Source organism: Chiloscyllium plagiosum, chromosome 3 (assembly GCF_004010195.1).
Source record: "Chiloscyllium plagiosum isolate BGI_BamShark_2017 chromosome 3, ASM401019v2, whole genome shotgun sequence".
Classification (NCBI taxonomy): Eukaryota; Metazoa; Chordata; class Chondrichthyes; order Orectolobiformes; family Hemiscylliidae; genus Chiloscyllium; species Chiloscyllium plagiosum.
The window spans coordinates 53,541,770-53,563,861 of NC_057712.1; the positions used below are offsets into that span (position 1 = coordinate 53,541,770).

Genomic DNA, 22,092 nt, shown 5'->3' on the forward strand with positions numbered 1-22,092 from the left:
AGCACCAGCTCCAGTATGGCCCCTTTCCGAGTTGGACTATTTACATACTGCTCTAGAAAACCCTCCTGGATGCTCCTTACAAAATCTGCTCCATCTAGACCTCTAACACTAAGTGAATCCCAGTCAATGTTGGGAAAATTTAAATCTCCAATCACCACCACCCTGTTGCTCCTACATCCTTCCATAATCTGTACATATATTTATACTTTTATTTCAAGCTCACTGTTGGGAGGCCTGTAGTACAGCCCCAACATTGTTACCGCACCTTTTCTATTTCTGAGCTCTGCCGATATTGCCTCACTGCGCGAGTTCTTCACAGTGCTCTGCTTCAACAACAACTGGTTGTTTACGCTCCTCCGTCAGAATGCTCTGCAGCCGATCTGAGACATCCGTGCATCTGGGAGGCAACTTACCATTTGGGAGTCTTGTTTTCAACCACAAAACCAACTATCTACAACCGTTACAATTGAATTCCCTATGACTATAGCCCTTCAATCTTTTTACTGCCCTTCTGTACAGAAGAGCCAGCCTCAGTGCCATGAACCTGCTGCTGCCTTCCCTGGTAAGCCATTCTCCCCAAAATATCTAAAACGGTTTCCCTGTTTTAGAGGGAGATGACCGTAGGGGACTCTGCACTGACTTCCTGCCCTTTCTCTGCCTTTTGGTCACCTTTCTCCCTCAACAATCCCAATCTGCAGTGTGACCAATTCACTAAACGTGCTATCCACGACCTCCTCAGCATCGCGGATGCTCCAAAGTGCGTCTATCCGCAGTTCCAGAGCAATCACATGGTCTAACAAGAGCTGCAGCTGGACACATTTCCACCATGTGAAGGGGTCATGGACATCAGCTGCGTCCCTGAGCTCCCACATTGAACAAGAGGTGCATAACACGGGTCTGAGATCTCCTGCCATTTTTAAACTTAAGCTTAACTCAGTCTTAATTTAGATAAATGAAAAAGAAAAGTTTTTACCAATTACATGATGAAAAAAAAATAGAAAAACCTTACCTTATCAACACACCACAGACACTGTTTTTTGATTTGGAGGTGCCGGTGTTGGAGGGCGATGTATAAAGTTAAAGATCATTCCCAGGTTTACTTGGGAGCACTAGCTTGCGGAGTGCTGCTCCTTCATTAGGTGGTTGTGGAGTATAAGATCATAAGACAAAGAATTTATAACAAATGCTTACAGTGTGATGCAACTGAAATTATATATTGAAAAAGACGTGGATTGTTTTGTTAAGCCTCATCTTTGAGAATGACAATGTTGGTTTCAGTTCTTTCATATATAAATCCCAGAACTTTTTAAAGTTACATTCTCCAGTGAACTTTAACAATAGGTGCCATGTCAGCTCAGGTAATGCACTTAATGTGTGAGACACCCTGTGTGAGGCTGTCTGTGCCCCAATGTTCAGACTGATTCTATTTCTAATGAAGGGGATTTACAGAATCTTACATGGATTCATGCAGTTTTTAAGCAAAATAAAATGTCATTGTGCAAGTACATATTCACCCCACAAACTTATAAGTGTGTGTGTGTGCGCGCACGGGTGTGTGAGTGGGGGAAATACATCTGTGTGAGTGTAAAGGGGTATAAGTCTGTGAGAGGGTGCATGTGTCGGTGTGAGTGTGGAAGTATATGTGTAAGCATATGAGAGAGTTTGTGTATGAGAGGATCTACGTGAGTGCATGGGTCTGTAATGAGAGTGTGTGTGTGTGTGTGTGTGTGTGTGTGGGGGGGGGAGGGGGGGGAAGAGAGTGTGTAGTTCAGTGGGGCCACCTGTAGTTTGACATTAACCCAAGGTCCCGGTTGAGGCCATCGCCATGGGTTCCAAATTTGGCTATCAGCATTTGCTTGGCCACTTTGCGTTGTTGCCCAACCCGAAGTCCACCTTGGAGGATGGTCACCCGAAGGTCCAAGGTCGAGTGCCCTGGACCTCAGACATTTTAGAGTGTCGACACGGATACCACCATTACACGTGAGGACACCAGCCACCATTTATGGGGCAGGTACTCATGTGACTCAGTGAACATTGTCTACCTCATACTGCAGGCAAGGATGCTCTGAGGCATGGTACTTTGGCAAGATCAAACAAAGATTACAGCAACGGATGAATGGACACTGCACAATAATCAACAGGCAGGAGTGCTCCCTCCCAGCTGGAGAACACTTCAGCAGTCTGGGACATTCAACCTCAGACTTTCAGGTGACCATCCTCCAAGGCGGACTTCGGGAAGGGCAACAACACAAAGTGGCTGAGCAGAGACTGATAGCAAAGTTCGGTACCCATGGGGATGGGATGGCTTCAACCGGGATCTTGGGTTCATGGTACACTACAGGTGACCCCACTGCACTACAAACTTTTTCTTTCTCTCTCACACACACACACAAACACACTCATGTAGACTCTCATATACACACCCACTCACAGACTTATACTCCTTTACACACACTTTCTCACAGATACTCATACCCTTCCAACAATACACACCCATGGCACACACACACATACGTTTGTGGGGTGAATTTGTACTTGCACAATTACATTTTATTTTGTTCAAAAACTGCATGAATCCATGTAGGATTTTTTAAGTCCCCTCTTTTAGAAATAGAATCAGTCTGAACATTGGGACACAGACGACTTCACACAAGGCATCTCACACCTTCAATGCAATATCTGAGCTGAATGGGACGTACTGTTAAAGTTCACTTGAGATTGTAACTTTAAAAAAAAGTTATGAAAGAACTGAAACCAATGTAGTCATTCTCAAAGATGAGAGACTCAACAAACAATCCAGGTTTTTTTTATTATTAGATTAGATTCCCTACAGTGTGGAAACAGGCCCTTCGGCCCAACCAGTCCACACCGACCCTCCGGAGTAACCCACCCAGACCAATATCACTCTGATTAATGCACCTAACACTATGGGCAATTTAGCATGACCAGTTCACCTAACCTGCCCATCTTTGGACTGTGAGAGGAAACCAGAGCACCTGGAGGAAACCCACGCAGACATGGGGAGAATGTGTAAACTCCACACAGACAGTCGCCCGAGGCTGGAATTGAACCTGGGACCCTGGTGCTGTGAGGCAGCAGTGCTAACCACTGAGCCACCATTTTTCAATATATAATTCCAGTTGAATCACACTGTAAACTTTTCCCATAAATTCTGTGTCTTAAGATCTTATACACCACAATGACCTGATGAAAATTAGATTAGATTAGATTACTTACAGTGTGGAAACAGGCCCTTCGGCCCAACAAGTCCACACCGACCCGCCGAAGTGCAACCCACCCAGACCCATTCCCCTACATTTACCTCTTCACAAAACACTACAGCCAATTTAGCATGGGCAATTCACCTAACCCGCACATTTTTGGATTTGTGGGAGGAAACTGGAGCACCCGGAGCAAACCCACACAGACACAGGGAGAATGTGCAAACTCCACACAGAGAGTCACCTGAGGCGGGAATTGAACCCGGGTCTCTGGCGCTGTGAGGCAGCAGTGCTAACCACTGTGCCACCCCAAAGGAGCAGTGCTCTGAAAGCGAGTGCTTCCAAATAAACCTTTTGGACTATAACCTGGTGTTCTGTGATTTTTATCATTTTTTATGGTTAGAGGAGGAGGGTGGGTTGGAGGTACGATATGTGTAGTGTCTCGGGTTCAGCCACTGCCCAAATATATCGATTCACTCACCTTCCCAGATTGCAATTCGACCACTCCCACTCAGCTCCTCGTTCTCACCACTCCCGCTGTTGCTGCAAATGAAGGTTGCTGCCGCTCAAGGTAAATACTTTGAAGAGGAAAGTTTACCCTCCCAGCAGCCCCCGAATAAAGGCTATTTACCTTCTCTATTACCTGATGAACTTGGATGCTAGCTTTTTGTGATTCACTGAGACTCCAAATCCTTCCATGCTGCAGTTATGCAGTCATAAAGGCCAAGTGTAGCCAGTCTGAGAATTACAGGTATGTCAGTCAGGGTACTGTGGAGACATACATGTGGGGTTCGAACCAGCTCTTGAATGGTGATATGGATTTCAACCAGATGGTGTTTGTCTAAATAAAAAAAAGTCATACATGGTTGTGAAATGCTGTTGGTGCTCAAAACGTGTTTCAATGGCCAATCCACTACGTATTGACATAATATTGATGAGTTATAAGAGATCTTTGGTCTCGCTTCTGCATCAGATGTATTTTGTCGAGCTGATGCAGTTTGAATGAAACAAACTTTGTATGCCTACATAGCTCTCGATGGATTCTGTGTTCTGCTTGTATTCTGCCATGCGTATTAGGGAGTCTTCTGAAAATTTCCTTTGCTTGATTTGATTGGTTGTTCATGCCCACTGTTCCTTAACCAAATGTTCCATGGGACAGTTTTTCTTGACTTTATTTTAACTGCTTGTACCACTTGAAGTTTTAGGTTAAGACACACTTTCACATTCAATGACTAGAATTCTTAATATTCTACAATCTGATGCCACTTCCTTAAAAGTTCTAAAATGCCTGAAACTGCAGCAGGCATAAGCAGAATTTAGAATGAGCCCTGATCAAGCATTTGAAAGCAATCACAACTTATTAAATTTGTGGCGGCATCATGAACATCCAAATTTGATGACACTTGTTAAACTTGTAATTTTAGGCACATAGGCATGAAATGCTACAAGATATACACACAAAAAGCAAATATTACCAAGTATTTTCAAAATGTTTCTCAGCAGCAACCCTCACTTCTTCGATTTCAACTGGTATGATAAACAAATATTGGTCCTTCTGCTATTACGCTATTCTGCTCTTAACAAACAATCAAGGTATTTTTCAATGTATAATTTCAGTTACATCACACTGTATACTTTTGCCATAAATTCTGTGTACTCCACAATCACCTGATGAAGGAGCAGCGCTCCGAAAACTAGTGCTTCCTTCCAATTAAACCTGTTAGACTATAACTTGGTGTGATTTTTAGTCCTGTTTGCTAGCACTTAATCTGGGGTATCATGTGCTATGGCCTTTCAAGTTCATCTAAATTATTGTTAAAAGTCTGGAGGTTCCTACCGCCAACACCCTGTCAGCCACCAGATGGATTTCTTCGGAAAAAAATTAATCATGGTACATTTAATTAGATGCACGCTAACTTTGGCAGAATTTAGATTACATCAAGCAGCAAAGGCGGAAAGCACACTCGCGAGATAAGGGCAGCCTGCGTGCTCGCGTCATTCCTGGTCACGCACTGCACGGAACAGTTGAAGAGCAATGGCTGGAAACGTGGATCAGATGGTGACGGTCGGAGAGGAAGAGAGACCCATCTCCAGGTCAGACAGGTACTAGCACAGGACAAAGGGTAACTGATATGAACAGACTGTGTTCCGCGGAGTATTTTGTTTTTCATAGCGCTTTGCGCCTGGGATGGGAAGCCTGGCTGGCTCTGCTTTGGTAAGTGCGGATGGTTGCTAATGGCAACTAGGAGTGACGAGGGACTGATGGTGTTCCATGAAGACGGTTCGTCCCTCCTCCAGAAACATTGGGGACCGGAGTGGTGCTTAATGGAGCTCCCACACCTATTCAACTCTCCTGAGATGATAAACCATCATCCTTTGTGGGGAATTAGTTCCACTGATGTTATGGTAATTTACTGTATATCGGTTATACTGTATATGTTACTCGTCCCCCGAATAAAGGTCGGTAAAGCAGGATGTCTATCTTCGGTTGTGTTAAATGCATCTCTACACCACTTTTGAAATGGAACAGTCAACCTTAAAGTGCCGAATGTCCACCAGTGTAGATATGCAGGGCTAAAAGCATAGAAACAGAATGCTCGAGAATCTCAACAGGTCTGACAGCACCTGAGGAGAAAGTAAAACGGAGCTAACATTCAGAAATTGTCTAGCATTCTGTTTATTTCAGCTTTCCAGCATCCGCAGTATTTTGCTTTATCTGGGAGTAGCTCCGATTCTGCTGTTTTTGATCGCTCTGAGCGAAACGGTTGGATCACTATTTCCGGTACGATACCGGAAACATTCGTTTCGTTTGAATCGCCTTTGTAGCCTTTTTTTTGCCACCGATTTGAAATTGGAGCACGTTCCCGGAAGTGGCTGCAGAACGTCATGTTCCCTCCATTTCAGTCATATTCATGTCTTTATCTAAACATCTCTTAAACGCCCCTATCGTATCTGCCTCTACCACCACTAGATTCCTACCACGGTTTAAAAAAAATAGTTTTGTGTCGCAAGTTGCTATGATCCAGACTGCACAACGTGAAAGTTTCATTAGTAACCGTTAAACAAGAACTCGACAAACATTTAGAACCATAACACAATAGAAAAGTTAAGGCATAATCTATTTTATCTGTGCCAGCTACTCATTCTAATCTTACTTTACAGCATCTGCTCCTCAATCTTACAGTTTGTAGTTCAACAGGTGTATATCGAAGTTCCTTTTAGGATTTCCACCCCTACCAGCAAACGGGGCAGCAAAATCCAGGCATGCACCACCCTCTGGATCAAAACGTTTTTCCTCATGACACCTGTAAACCTATAAATCTTGAGTCTCTTCCCTCAGGAATTGACCTCACTGAAGGGGAAATCGATTTAGTTAATCCACATCCTTCTCTGTTGCAAAAAAACCACCATGAGCCTGTCTAATCATGGCTGCAATTTACGAGCCGTGGCAAATAAATCTTCTCGGTTTCTTCTATCACTTCCTTTTGTTTTTTCCATTCTCTTCTCCCCCTCTATCTTGTCCAATATATCTTCACTTAAAACTGGCATTTGCATATGACACCAAAATTGGAGGTGTTGTGGACAGTGAAGAAGGTTACCTCTGATTATAACAGGATCTTGACCAGATGGGCCAATGGGCTGACAAGTAGCAGGTGGAGTTTAATTTAGATAAGTGAGGTGCTGCGTTTTGGCAAAACAAATCTTAGCAGCACTTAAACACTTAATGGTAAGGTCCTAAGGAGCGTTACTGAACAAAGAGATCTTGGAGTGCAGGTTCATGGCTCCTTGAGGGTGGAGTTGCAGGTAGATAGGATAGTGAAGAAGGCGTTTGGTATGCTTTCCTTTATTGGTCAGAATATTGAGTAGAGTCATAGAGATGTACAGCATGGAAACAGACCCTTCGGTCCAACTCTTCCATGCCGACCAGATATCCCAACCCAATCTAGTCCCACCTACCAGCACCTGGCCCATATCCCTCCAAACACTTCCTATTCATATACCTATCCAACTGCCTCTTGAATGTTGCAATTGTACCAGCCTCCATCACTTCCTCTGGCAGCTCATTCCACACACATACCACCCTCTGCATGAAAAGGTTACAGGAGTTGGGAGGTCATGTTACGGCTGTACAGGACATTGGTTAGGCCACTCTTGGAATATTGCATGCAATTCTGGTCTCCTTCCTATTGGAAAGATGTTGTGAAACTTGAAAGGGTTCAGAAAAGATTTACAAGGGTTTTTTTTTAGATTAGATTACTTTACAGTGTGGAAACAGGCCCTTCGGCCCAACAAGTCCACACCGACCCGCCGAAGCGTAACCCACCCATACCCCTACATTTACCCCTTACCTAACACTACGGGCAATTTAGCATGGCCAATTCACCTGATGTGCACATCTTTGGACTGTGGGAGGAAACCGGAGCACCCGGAGGAAACCCACGCAGACACGGGGAGAATGTGCAAACTCCACACAGTCAGTCGCCTGAGTCAGGAATTGAACCCAGGTCTCTGGCGCTGTGAGGCAGCAGTGCTAACCACTGTGCCACCGTGCTGCCCACTAAACCCTGGGTGTTGCCAGGGTTGGAGGATTTGAGCTATATGGAGAGGTTGAATAGGCTAGGGCTGTTTTCCCTGCAGTGTCGGAGGCTGAGGGGTGACCTTTGAGGTTTATAAAATCATGAGGGGCATGGATAGGATAAATAGACAAAGTTTTTTCCCTGGGGTGGTGGAGTCCAGAACTAGAGAGCATAGGTTTAGGGTGAGAGGGGAAAGATATAAAAGAGAGCTGAGGATGGTGTGTGTATGGAATGAGCTGCCAGAGGAAATAATGGAGGCTAGTACAATTGCAACATTTAAAAGGCATCTGGATGGGTATGTGAATAGGAAGGGTTTGGAGGGATATGGGTCAGGTGCTGGCAGGTGGGACGAGATTGAGTTGGGATATCTGGTCAACATGGATGGGTTGGACTGAAGGATCTGTTTCCGTGCTGTACTTTTCTATGACTCTATCCTGGATTATTCTATGCAAGTAATAGTTAATTCTACTTCTTAATATTGATTCTGGTAACTTCCCACTCTGACATCATGCTAACTGGCTCTTAATTATTGGGCCTATTTCTTGCATCTTTTTCTGAATCATGGTGCAACATTCGCAGAGTTCCGATCCTCTAGTCTTGAGGGAAAGAATCTACAGGACGATTAGGAATTGGGGGAGTGAGAATATTGGATAGCGCTTTCAAAGATTTGGTACCGGCATGATTTGTATTGCGTTTGAACAGTTTGTTGTTTGATGCAATAACTGGATCATGAACTCTTGAAGTTATATGCAGACAAAACCCTTGCATTGGCACATCTATTGAGCCACTAAAATTGTAGTTTCCCAGGCCTCCTTTGGACAGGGTTTGAAATTGTGCTTAGAAGGAAGTGTACATATTGAGAAGTGTTGGAGACGTTAGAATCATTGACAATGGATAAATTGCCAACGCTGGATGGATTATTCCTTAGGATGTTGAAGGAGGTCACTGAGGAAATAGCAGGTGCTGTGAGGATTATTTTCCAATCTTCACTTGACATAGGTGAGGTGCCAGAAGAATGCAAATGTGGTTCCGTTGGTTAAAAACATTTCAAAGGAAATGTCAAACAATTGTAGACCGATTAATCTTAATTCATTGGTGGACACACTGTAAGCATTAATCCTGAGAGATCAGACCAAACTGTCACTTAGAAAGGCATGGACTAGTCAGGGATAGTATGGCTTTGTTAAGGGAAGGTCATACCTTTCAAATTTGAATGAATTTTTTGAAGAAGTGACAAGGAGGATTGATGAAGATGGTGCAGTGGATTTCTACGTGAATTTTAATAACACATTTGACGAGGTCCCACGTGACAGGCTGGTCAAAAAGTAAAAGCCAATGGGATATAGGGTAATGTGCCAAATTGGATTTAATGTTGGCTTAGTAATAGGAAGCCAAGGGTAATGGTCGCTGGCTGCCCTTGTGAATGGAAAGCTGTTACAAGTGGTGTTTCGCAGAGTTCCGTTTTAGGACTTGTGCTGTTGTTTTATACACTAATGGTTAACCATTTGGACTTGAATGTGGGGGCGCACAGTTGGGAAATTTGCAGATGGCACCAAAATTGGCCACATTGTGGATTGTGTAGAGGATAATTGTAAGTTTGAAAATGTTAAACATGGGTTGGTGGAGTGGGCAGGAAAGTTGTAGATAGAGTTCAGCACTGAATGCATTAGCTCACAATAATCAGGGAAATCGAGCAGTAAATGGGAATATACTGAGAGGGGTAGATAAAGTGAGAAATCTTGGCATGCAAGTGCACAGGTCCCTAAAGTAGCAGTACAGGTTAATTACATCCAAGAGTGTGGTACTGGAAAAGCACAGCCGGTGAAGCAGCATCTAAGGCGCAGTAGAATCGTCAGGTAAATTAGATTATCAAGAAGGTGTATGGAATGTTCTCCTTCGTTGGCAGAGGTATAGAATCTTTAAAAGCGTGGATATAATGAAACTGTAGAAGACACTGAGACCAAAACTGGCATATTGTGCGCAGGGTTTGGTGACTACATTACAAGAAAGATGTAATTGCTTTGGAGAGAGTTGCCAGGGCAACTGGCATATCTGTGGCTATGAGGAGCGATTGGAAACGTTGGGGTTGTTTTTCTTGGAAGAGAGAAGGCTGAGCATCAAAATGATGGAGATATATAAAATTGTGATGGGTAGAGAAACAGTAGACAGGAGGAACTTGTTTATCTTAGCAGAGAGTTCATAAACCAGAGGTCATAAATACAAACTAAGTAGCAAAAGTTTAGAGAGGACATGATGAAGAGCCAATTTAACGTAGCGGTTACACCTTAAGTGCTGTAAATTGCTGCAGGGCTAGGAGTTGTTTGCAGAAAGATAGGATTAGAAAGATATCTGGAAGTCTTTGGATCGGCATGGAGAAGATGGGCCGAGTCCTATGTTTTTACTTCGGCATTCAAGAGATTGTGTTTGTGGAAGCATTTCAAATGAGTTTGGGACAAGTGCAATGTTGCACTGAAGTTTTTTGTCCTTCTTCTTCAATGCAGTTCTACACAGAAATATAGAAACATTGCATTGCAAATATATAAATGTTAGTCAGTCAGACTTTTATTAATTACAGATTGTAACTGCTGATATCCTGAAGCATGTGCAGTAAAATCTCTGAACTTAAATTGAAATAGTGCTTTAAAGGATGATCAAACACAAACCAGAATGTAAAAATTATATTGAGAAAAACTTTCAGATTAGGTGCATTTTTATTAAAACTTTTCAAAATAAAAACAATTTCAGCACGTGAGGTCTTTTTTAAAAAAGTGCGTAGTCTTAATTTATCATTGATCTGTTGGGGTTAACAGACACTTCACTCAGTGTAAGCCTTGAAGGTCACCCAGTCAATACTGCTTTATAGAACAAAGGAACATATGCTTTCATTCCAATGCAAGCTTCAACTAAGGTGTACGCCACACAGGGTACAATCTTGAGAAGGAAGAGCAAGATGTTATTGCCAGAGAGGGAAACATATTAGCACTGAAGGTTGTTCACTTAGTTGCTTCCTGGGATTAAGAGGTTAGCAAGCACAGTTAAACATAACGCTTTTATTCACGGCAGTTCAAAAGAATGAAGTGTGAACTTATTGAACTACATGAGTTTCTGAAGTGTTTGACAGGATAGATGTTGAGAAGATGTTTCCACTCGTGAAGATATCTTGAACTGGGGGCTTAGGTACGGAATGAGGGAGCACTCATTTAAAACTGAGATGCAAAGGAATTTCTTCTGTCAGAGGATAGTGAATTCTCTGCTTCAGACGTTTGCAAGCAGATCACTGAAATTATTTAAAGAGGAGGTAGATCAATTTTTGAAATATCGGGGAATTCACAGCTATGCGGAGCTGGTACAAAAGATAAATTGAGGCCTGGGATAGGTAAGGCATAGTCTCGTTATTTGGCAGTGCAGGCTTAAAGGATCAAATGGTCTAATGATGCTCCTGATTTCTTATCATCTTAGAAGAAAAAGGAGCAAGGGTAGGCCTTTGGATCATTGAGCTAAGCGCTAAATTATAAAGCAGAACCAAAAAGGTGGTAATCTGTTTTTCTATCTGAGTGACAAGCTAATGGGTGCAGGATCAACCAGATTAAAAAGGTAAATGCATGGCTCATAGGCATGGGAGGAAAAGTGCAAATTCATGGGATATTGGCACCAGTGCTGGTGAAGGATAAAGCTGTTTCAATGGACAGGCTCCACTTGAATTGTGCTGGGACCAGAATCCTGACTAAATGTATAACTAGGGCTGTAGAAAAGGCTTTAGACTAAATGGGGATTGGTGGTTCAGTTGCATGGAAAATTGTAAATTCAAAGGCACAGGAAAATATGGGATTGCTGGTTAGCGATGAGGTTAATTGTTACCAGAATTTAAAAGTTAGGCATGGAGTTTGTTTCTTCATAATAAAAGTTTTGGGAAACCTGATAATAGAAGAAACTTAAAGGCTTTGTAGCTTAATGTGAAAAGCATTCAGAATAAGGTAGACAAACTGTTCATACAAGTTGAAGTCACAAGGACTTTGCAATAACTCCACGGAGGCCAGTATCCCATCACCAAGTCCCCCTTTATTTACATGTAGAGTGTCCTTGACACTCATCCAGCTCCCAGTGAACAGGATGTCTGACACAACTGTCCCTGTCTATCAGATAGGCCTCACTGGGGCTGTTAATCTGGTCCAGTCAGAGAACTCATATTCCATGAAGTCCACCTGGCTGACTTAGTTATAATCACTCCAGTCTTTCCACTAGATAAAGTGAGGGGGGGGAGAAAGTGAGGCTGAGGAGAGATTAATTTTTTTTCCTGAACAAGTAACAGGACAGAGTAATAGGCACAGCAGGTGAGGGGACCACAGAGTGGGATGTTGTACTTAAATGTGCACAGTATACAGCAGAGAGTAAATGGGTTTGTAGTGCAGATCAAAATTGGCAGAGAAGATGTGGGCAAAAAGGCCCCGAAGGAAGTTATGTACAGGCCTGAAAGCAGCAGTCTGGATCTGCAGTAGAAAATAAATGTGGAATAGAAAACGCTTGTAGGAAAGACACTACAAGAATAATCATTGGGGACTTGGTATGTAGATGAACAGGGAAATTAGGTTGGTTCTTAGGTTGGTAGAAAAGTAATTTGTGGAATGTCTGCAATTTTGTTTTTTTGGAATAGCTTATGGACTAGGCAGTTTTGGATTTATGAGGCAGACTTGATTTAGGGAACTTATAGTGAAGGAACCCCTAGGGGCAGTGACCATAATATGATAGAATTCATGCTACAGTTTGCAAGGGAGAAGTTTGAATTAGATTTGATGGTATTACAATTGAGTAAAGTTAACTACAAAGTCACGAGGGAGGAGCTGGGGCCAGAATAAATTGGAATGGTAGCCAAGCAAGAAAGATGGCAAGGTAGCAATGGCAGGGGATTTTCAGCAGGCACAGCAGAATTGATGCCAAGGAAGAAGAACTCTACTAAGGGGAGGACGAGGGAACCATAGCTAATGAGTGAAGTGTAAAAGCAAAAGAAAAATGTACAATATCATGGGGTTAGTGCTAATCCAGAGGGCAGCCTTTAAAACTCAGCAGAAGAGAAGCAAAAAGGTGGGAGAAAATGAAAAATGAGGGTAAGCTCACAAGTAATAGCAAAAAAGATTGCAAGAGTTTTGTTTTAGAAAGGTAAGAAAGAGGCAAGAGCGGATATTGGACTGCTGAAAAATGAGGCTGCTCAAGTAATAATGGCGAGCAAGGAAATGGCAGAGGAACAGAATAGGTGCTTTACGTTAGCTGACTGATAGAAGATAGAGGGTGGGGATAAGAGGATTCTTTTTTTTTCAGGATTACAGTCCGTATAGGGATCCCTGAAATCTGCAGAGATCAGTGCTTTTTAAATTCACACATGGGATGAGGGAGTCACTGGCTAAGCCAGCATTTATTACCCATCCCTAATTGGCCAGAAAGCAGATGAAGAGTCGACTGCATTGCTGTGTCTGGAGTAAGGAGTCGGTCAGATGATCTTCAGTAAGGCATTGGACAAGGTTCCCCATGGGAGACTGATTAGCAAGGTTATATCTCAGAGTATAGGGTGAGATAGCCATTTGGATACAGAACTGGCTCAAAGGTAGAAGGCAGAGGGTGATGGTGGAGGGTTGTTTTTCAGACTGGAGGCCTGTGACCAGTGGAGTGCCACAAGGATCGGTGCTGGGTCCTCTATTTTTGCCATTTACATAAATGATTTGGATGGGAGCATAAGAGGTATAGTTAGTAAGTTTGCAGATGACACCAAAATTGGAGGTATAGTGGACAGCGAAGAGGGTTACCTCCGATTACAACCAGATCTTGACCAGATGGGCTAATGGGCTGAGCAGTGGCAGTTGGATTTTAATTTAGATAAATGTGAGGTGCTACATTTTGGGAAAGCAAATCTTAGCAGGACATATACACTTAATGGTAAGGTCCTAGGGAGTGTTGCTGAACAAAGAGACCTTGGAGTGCAGGTTCATAGCTCCTTGAAAGTGGAGTCGCAGGTAGATAGGATAGTGAAGAAGGCATTTGGTAAGCTTTCTTTTATTGGTCAGAGTACAGGAGTTGGGAGGTCATGTTGCGACTGTACAGGACATTGGTTAGGCCACTGTTGGAATATTGCGTGCGGTTCTGGTCTCCTTCCTATCGGAAAGATATTGTGAACCTTGAAAGGGTTCAGAAAAGATTTACAAGGATGTTGCCAGGGTTGGAGAATTTGAGCTATAGGGAGAGGCTGAACAGGCTGGGGCTGTTTTCCCTGGAGCAATAGAGGCTGAGGGGTGACCTTATAGAGGTTTCCAAAATTATGAGGGGCATGGATAGGGTAAATGGGCAAAGTCTTTTCCCTGGGGTCGGGGGGTCCAGGACAAGAGGGCATAGGTTTAGGGTGAGAGGGGTAAGAAATAAGAGATCTATAGGGCAACTTTTTCACACAGAAGGTGGTACGTGTATGGAATGAGGTGCCAGAGGAAGTGGTGGAGGCTGGTACAATTGCAACATTTAAGAGGCATTTGGATAAGTATATGAATAGGAAGGGTTTGGAGGGATATGGGCCAGGTGCTGGCAGGTAGGACTAGATTGGGTTGGGATATCTGGTCGGCATGGACGGGCTCAACCAAAGGGTCTGTTTCCATGATGTACATCTCTATGACTCTAAGTAAGGATGGCAGTTTCCTTCCCTAACATGTTTTAGTTAGCCAGATGGCTTTTCTGATAATCTGCAGTGGTACCATGGCCATGGTTAGACTTTTTTAATTCTAGGCTTTCATTGAATTCAAATTCTACTGTCTGCCATCGTGAGATTCAAACCTGGGTCCTCAGAACATCACCAGGAGTTCTGGACTAATGATAATACCATTAGGCCGTTGCTTCCCAACTATTCATGATCTAAACATTAATGATCTAGATGAAGGAACTGAGGGCATCGTTGCTAAGTTTGCAGATGATACGAAGGTGGAGGTGCAGGCATGGAGATTGCAGAAGGATTTGGTAGACTAGAAGAGTGGCAAAGAAGTGGTAGATGGATGAATTTGGTATAGGCTATTTTCTAAATGGAGAAAGGCTTCAGAAATCTGAAGGGACTTGAGAGAATCCTGAACTAACATTCTTAAGATTAATATGTAGGTTCAGTTGGCGGTTAGGAAGGCACATACAATGTTAGCATTCATTTGAAGAGGGCTAGAATACGAGCAGAAATGTACTGAGTTAAAAACCGAGAAAACTGTGAATGTTGTAAATCAAACAAAAAACAAATTGCTGGAAAAGCTCAGCAGGTCTGGCAGCATCTGTGGAGAGAAAGCAGGGTTAACGTTTTGGGTCAAGTTACCCTTCCTCAGACCCCTTCTCGGCTCTAAGGAAGGGTCACTTGATGTGAAATTTTAACTCTGATTTCACTCCATAGATGCTGCCAGACCTGCTGAGCTTTTCCAGTAATTTTGTTTTTATTTCAGAAATGTACTGAGGCTGTATAAGGTTCTGGTCAGACTGTATTGGAAATTTCGTGAGCAGTTTTGGGCCCCGTATCTAAGGAAAGATGTGCTGTTTTGGAGGGATCCAGAGGAGGTTGATCCTGGAGGTGAAGGGCTTGCCATATGAGATGCGATTTGAGGATTTCTCTGTACTTGGTGTTTTAAGAAATGAGGGGCAATCTTATAGAATGCTGAGAAGCCTGGATAGCGTGGATGTGGAGAAGATCTTTTCATTAGTAGGAGAAGCTAAGACTTGAGGGCACAACCTTAGAGTGAAGGGACAACCCTTTACAAGTGAGACAAAAATAAATTTCTTCAGCCAGAGGGTGCTGAATCTGTGGAATTTGTTGCCATAGAAGGCTGTGGTGGCCAAGTCATCGAGTGTATTTAAGACCGAGATAGATTGATCTCCTTAATCAAGAACCAAAAGTTGTAAGAAGAAGACAAGAAAACGGTGTTGAAAAATTATGTTCATTATGATGAATGGCAGAGTAGGCTCGATGGGCTGGATGGCATAATTCTGCTCCCATATCTTGTGTGTCTATACTTTATTTAACAAGATGAGGCTGACCTGTGTCAACATCACCTTCCTGCATGTTCTCCATTTCTCGATCTTTTGGGATTGAAAAATATACTGTTCAGTTGTCATGCATATTCTAGTCAATGTCCATACATTTCTGGGGAGATAAGTCCACAGGCACACAAGACTGACCGTTGACTTAAATATCCATGTTATTTTGGCTGGCACAATACTGAACATGTGATCAAAGTTCTGTTGCTTCAGCTTGGATTTCACTGCTTCTGGGTGATTCTTGTCTGAGGTCAGTTGCAGCTGCTATCTTGATTGTTTAGATAGTCATTACAAACTACCAGGAAATTCTGCTGTTAGATACAATAACATCACTTGAAACCAGAATGTAACTTCTTTACTTAGAAATGCTGTTCTGTGTTTCACATGATTTCACATTCTGGATGGACAATTATAGTTCACATGCAAGAACAAGTCTATAAAGTTCAAAATTCAGACCAGAGTGAAGCGAGGCTGTGTGGTAGCCCATATATTACAATTCAGTTGACAGCAACTAATTTATCTTATCAACTGTTCTGTCAGTATTAAGTACCATCTAGATGCACACGCTTTTAACCTCTGAGTTCTGTACCAAAACTAAATTGACTATCACTGATAAACATGAACTGTAGTTGGCAGATGACAAGTGTCATTGCCCACTGCACATATTTGCAAGCCACTTTTCCCCTTTTTTATTTTTTGCATACAAGAAACTTAGGCTCACCTGAATGCTGCCAAAAACAAAACTTCGATCAACCTTAGATCTTATTGGTCAATCATTGTACCATCCATTTACTTTGAAAGAGAGACTCTGAAATATATTGAGCAACTTCTGTATCTTGGCAGCCATCCCACTCAAAAGATAAGTAGTAATAGGAGATCAAACACCAAATCACATGCTCCAGCTCCAGCTTCAACAAACTATTAACAGAAAGTGGTGACATCAAAGATTTCTGCAAGTCAAAAAAAAAGTCGAAGTGTGAGAACAATTGTCATCATCACACACCTATACTGTATTGAGATCTGAACTATATATCAGTAATACATGCGCTCTTGAGAAATTTTCAGTGTCTCCAGCCACATCTGATTTAAAGAGAAGATTATGGAACATGTGTGGTGGGCTTCTTGAGGCCGCTCCACAAATATTTAGCCAAAATTTCTGTATAATAAGCTTTGGACTGGATACTTGTGTTCAGATTGCCAAAAACATGTTCCCCCATCAGGTCTTATTTTCTCTGCTCTCAAATGGCCAGAGTTCCAGGGAGGACATAAAGAACGCTTCAAAAATACTCTGAAGTGTGGCAGCTTAATATCTGGGAGCCTCTGATTGCTCAAAATTGCGACTGCTTGTCAATGAAGCTGTGTCTTCCTTTGGGTCACAGCAGTGAGGCAGAAAAAGAAAATTGAAGGAATCAAATCCTGTACTACGAATTTGCCTGAATGGAGGAGGATGTCTCAACTAATGGTCAAAGATCTCTGGGTTGAAAATTGTTTGCTCAGTCACAAGAAGACACATGGCAGTAACTCATGATACTGAATAGATGTCCTCCTAGAATTGAAGGTCATAATAGTTATAGGTCACACATTTCTAATCCTGATATCTGAAATGTTGCAGGGTATATCAAGGCAAATGATCTTCTTTTGTTAATTTGAAACCTTGGCAGCTTCCTGCATTATGCTTCTTAGCTACCCAATGTAAGCTTGAACAAAGTAGGAGAGAATTGTGCAAGTGGATTGGATAATCAAAGATGAATTTTGAACAAAAGGGTGAGAACCTACTTGCAATTCTGAAATTGCTTTATGGTTCTAGCTCAGGTAGTCAAAAAACCTTTGTGTCCATTTCTATTTACCAGGACTGTGAAAAGAGGCCTATGATTTGTTTGTGGTCAAATACAGATGCAATTCAGAGCACTTACTTCAAGAATCATGGATTAGTATGGTTCATTATATCTATGAAGTTGAAATTTATTGTCACTAATGAAGCTCTGAGTTACTAAACTGCATTCTAAATATCTTAAGTATTTTATAACTAATTCTTAAGTTGAGCAGGAATTTTCAATGTTACAATCATACAATTTATAAATAGGCACATTGAATCTGCTGTGCATAAGATCATGGCTAATCTGTGCCCTCAACTCTTTGTATTGCCCTACAATCGTTCACACCCATGCAGTTGTTAATCTGTCTTAACTCAATCTTTAAAATATTCAATCAACCTATCCTCATTGCTCTTTGGGGTAGAAAAATTCCACAGAGTAAGAACGTTCAGAGAAATAAATCCTCATCCTAAATTGGAGACTTATTTTTTCCAAATATGTCCCAGAGGGGAGAAAATAATCCCCTCAGTATCCACCTTGTCAAGTCCTTTTTATATGCTTCCATAAATCTTCTGAACCCCAATGGATATAAGCTCAATCTGTTGAACCCTTCCTTACAAGATTTTTCTCAAGGTTTTATCCCAGGAATTTGTCAAGTGAACCTTCTCTGAACTGTAAGATTCAATTATATATCCTTTATCAAATCAGATCATTGGATCACAACTGAAGTAGTTCAATCGATGCTCAGTATACTTTAGCAGATCATCCCTACTTTTTTTAATATTCTATTCCCCTTGGAATAACCTAACAACATTCCATTTCTTTTCTAATAACTTGCTGTATCTGCACACTAATTTTTAATGATTCATTTACAGAGATGCCTAGATCTTTTACTGCAGAGTTCTGCGATCTCTCTCTCTCTCTCTCTCTCTCTCTCTCTCTCTCTCTCTCTCTCTCTCTCTCTCTCTCTCTCTCTCTCTCTCTCTCTCTCTTTAAATATCTTTTTTATTCTTTCTGCCAAAATGGTTAAGTTCACATTTTTCCACATTAAACTCCCATCTTCAATTTTTGCCCATACACTTAACCTATCTATATTCCTTTTCAGATCCCCAAGCCCTCTTAGAACTAAAGTGTCCTACCTCTCATTTTGTCATCAGTAAATTTTGCAACCTTTTATTTGGTCCCTTCATCCAAGTCATTGATATAGATTGACATAGAATAATTAAGGCCTCAGTAGTGACTTCTGTGACACTCAAACAGTTGCAGCTCATCATTCCCAAAAAAACGAATCATTTATCCTTGCTTCTTGTGAGTTAACCTATCCTTTATCCATGTTAATAATTACCTCCTATACAGTGAGTTCTTACTTTGAACAGTAACTTTGATGTAACACTTTATCAAATCCATTTAAGCTACTTCCACAGCTTCTCACTTATCCACATTGCTTGTCACATCCTCAAATAATTCCAATAAATTAGTCAAGGGTGATTTCATTTTCACAAAATCTCATAACTGATTGAAATATAGATCAGAGCATACTCTCCATGACAGATGTTAGTCTAAGTTTGCTCCTTTCTTGAATAGGGAAGTTACATTTGCTAAAGTTGTGGTTGATGGGATCCTTGCAGAGCCTCAAAATTAAAACAATTTGTTCCTATCTCAGCCGCCACTTCTTTTAAGAGCCTAGATGCATGCGGCAGATTCTGGGGTCACGTCAGCGTTTTATTCTTGATTTTTCTGAGTGCCTTTCTCTATCATTGTAAATACTTTAAATTTCTCCATTGCTTCCCTTGCTGGTATTTGTGACCTCTGCAATGAAGACAGACACAGAAAATGTTGACTTAATGCTTCCCAATTTCCAAGTCTTGCTGTTGAGGGCACTAATACTTATTTTAGCTATTCTTAACCTTTTTACATAATAGAATCTCTTGCTATCTATTTTTGTGCGTCAAACTAACTTTCTGCCTTATTCTACTTATTAAACCCTTGTTAATTACCTTTTATTTATGTTCAAAACATGTGTTTTAGACCTACACTTGTCACTGTCAAACTGGATGTGAAATTTAATTATGATATTACCACCGCTACCTCGACACTCCTTTTACAAATGAGGTCATTAGCCCTGTTCCATTGCACATGACCAGGTCCAGAATAGTCTTCTGTCTGGTGAAAAACAACATTGTCCAGGTACACTCTGAACTTATTCAGAGTGAGCCACCATGCCATCCCACTCAATGGTTTAGCACTGCTACCTCACAGCGCCAGGGATCCGGGTTTAACCTTGGGCGACTGTATGGAGTTTGCACATTCTCCCTGTCTGTGTCTGGGCTTCCTCCAGGTGCTCTGGTTTCCTCCTACAGCCCAAAAATGTGCGGGTTAGGTAAATTGGCCATGCTAAATTGCCCCATAGTGTTCAGGAAGTGTAGGTTAGATGCATTAGTCAGGGGTAAATATAGAATAATAGAGTAGGGGAATGGGTCTGGGTGGGTTACTCTTCCGAGGGTCCGTGTGGACTTGTAGGGATTCTGCATTGTTCTATGTAGGGATTTGATGCTATTTGTTCTCCAGGCTATTTTTCTTAATCTGATTCATGTAATTGAAAATAATCTGCAATTACTGTTTAACATTTTGTTTCAAATTCCCATTTTTCTTAAATACTCTGTTCTATACTTTTGCTACTCCATAGGGGATCTTGCACTAGTCTCAGACAGACTTCTTACTTTTTTTTCCTGTTTCTTTTCTCGAGCCGAATTGATTCTGCATCTTAACCTTTAGAACAAACGTTAGATCTCTAGTATACTAATGTTCCCTGAATTACCAGACTTACCTCAACACCTTTTCTAGCCTCCCATTCTTCTGAAGTGTCAAGAACCCTTAAGATTTTGGTTCCCAGCATTGTCCAATGTGCAGCCAATTTGGTTAGCAGGTAGTGTGTATGTATTTTAATCTGTACTAATAATTTACCCAAATTATCATAAAACCATAAGAGCAAAAATTAGGCCATTTGGCCCATTGAATCTGCTCCACCATTTAATCATGGTCGATAGGTTTTTCAACCCCATTTTTCCGCCTTCTCCCCATAACGTTTGATCCCCTTGGCAATCAAGAAGTTATCTATCTCTGTTTTTAAATATACTCAGTGACCTGACCCCCACAACTTCCTGTGGCAATGAATTCCACAGATTCACCATCTCCTGTAAAGAATTTTCTCGTTTTCACTGTCCTGAAAGGTCGTCTCTTTACTTGAAGACACTGCCTTTGTGTCCTTATCTCTTCTGTCAATGAAAACATCTTCCCGACGTCCACTCTGTCCAGGCCATTCAGTATTCATAAGTTTAAATCAGATCCCCCTCTTCTAAATTCTATCGAGTAAAGTCCTCAAACGTTCCTCAAATGTTAAGCCTTTAATTCCTGAGATCATTTTCATGAACGTGCTCTGGGGCCAATACATCTTGCTCATAATATTGTAAATGTGGTCTGATGAATACCACACATATAATAACCTTTTTTATTTTTGTTTATGTAATATGTAATTCTGAATATGTAATTGCGCAAATAAGTATGACTAATATGCTACATATTCTATCCTAGTGGTAGTGGCGAGGATTCCTTGGACAGTTTGTTCTCTCGGCTACCATTAACTCCATCTCTTTCTCCACGGAAAAGAACAACAAGCCAAAGTAAATCCGAACCACCACTTCTAAGGACGAGCAAGCGCACCATCTACACTGCAGGGCGACCTCCCTGGTACAATGAGTCAGGAACTCCATTTAAAGAAGCATTTGTTATTGGTAAGTAATACTGTTTTACACAGTATTCATCGCAATTAAAGTGAAATATGATTTTAAACCTTGATAACGCAGAATAATGGAACAAGTGAACGAAAGTAAGCCTTTTGATCACATTCTGTATTTTGGACAGACCATGGCTTAATACCTCAACATTATGTACCCACTTTGGTTTCATGTCCCATATTACCCTCACCTATCCAAAAAACTATCAGTCTCCATTTGAAAATTTAAACTGACCAAGCTCAAAGTTTTTTGAAGGAGAGACTTTCAGACTTTGACTGTTATGACTTAGTTTGGGTAGTGAACTGGAAATCGAGCTATTCCCAGGTTAAAAACATCTAAAAAGCACATCTAAAAATTTATCTGACTTGCAGAACCAAGTTTCTCTATTACAAGTCATAGAGATGTACAGCATGGAAACAGACCCTTCGGTCCAACACGTCCATGCCGACCAGATATCCCAACCCAATCTAGTCCCACCTGTCAGCACCCGACCTATTATCCCTGCAAACCCTTCCTATTCATATACTCATCCAAATGCCTCTTAAATGTTGCAATTGTACCAGCCTCCACCACTTCCACTGGCACCTCATTCCATACCCGTACCACTCTGTGTGAAAAATTGCCCCGTAGGTCTCTTTTATATCTTTCC

General features: G+C 41.6%; 1 protein-coding gene across 1 annotated transcript in view; it reads left to right on the forward strand.

Annotated features, from left to right (window-relative positions):
- Positions 1-5,213: 5,213 nt before the first annotated feature.
- Positions 5,214-22,092, forward strand: part of LOC122548618 (uridine-cytidine kinase-like 1) — a 21,883-nt gene continuing 5,004 nt past the window's right edge. Inside the window, exons 1-2 of the mRNA XM_043687450.1 lie at positions 5,214-5,324; positions 21,241-21,440. Of these exons, the coding sequence (XP_043543385.1) occupies positions 5,257-5,324; positions 21,241-21,440 (268 nt within the window). The 5' untranslated portion in view covers positions 5,214-5,256. The remainder of the gene's footprint in view (positions 5,325-21,240; positions 21,441-22,092) is intronic.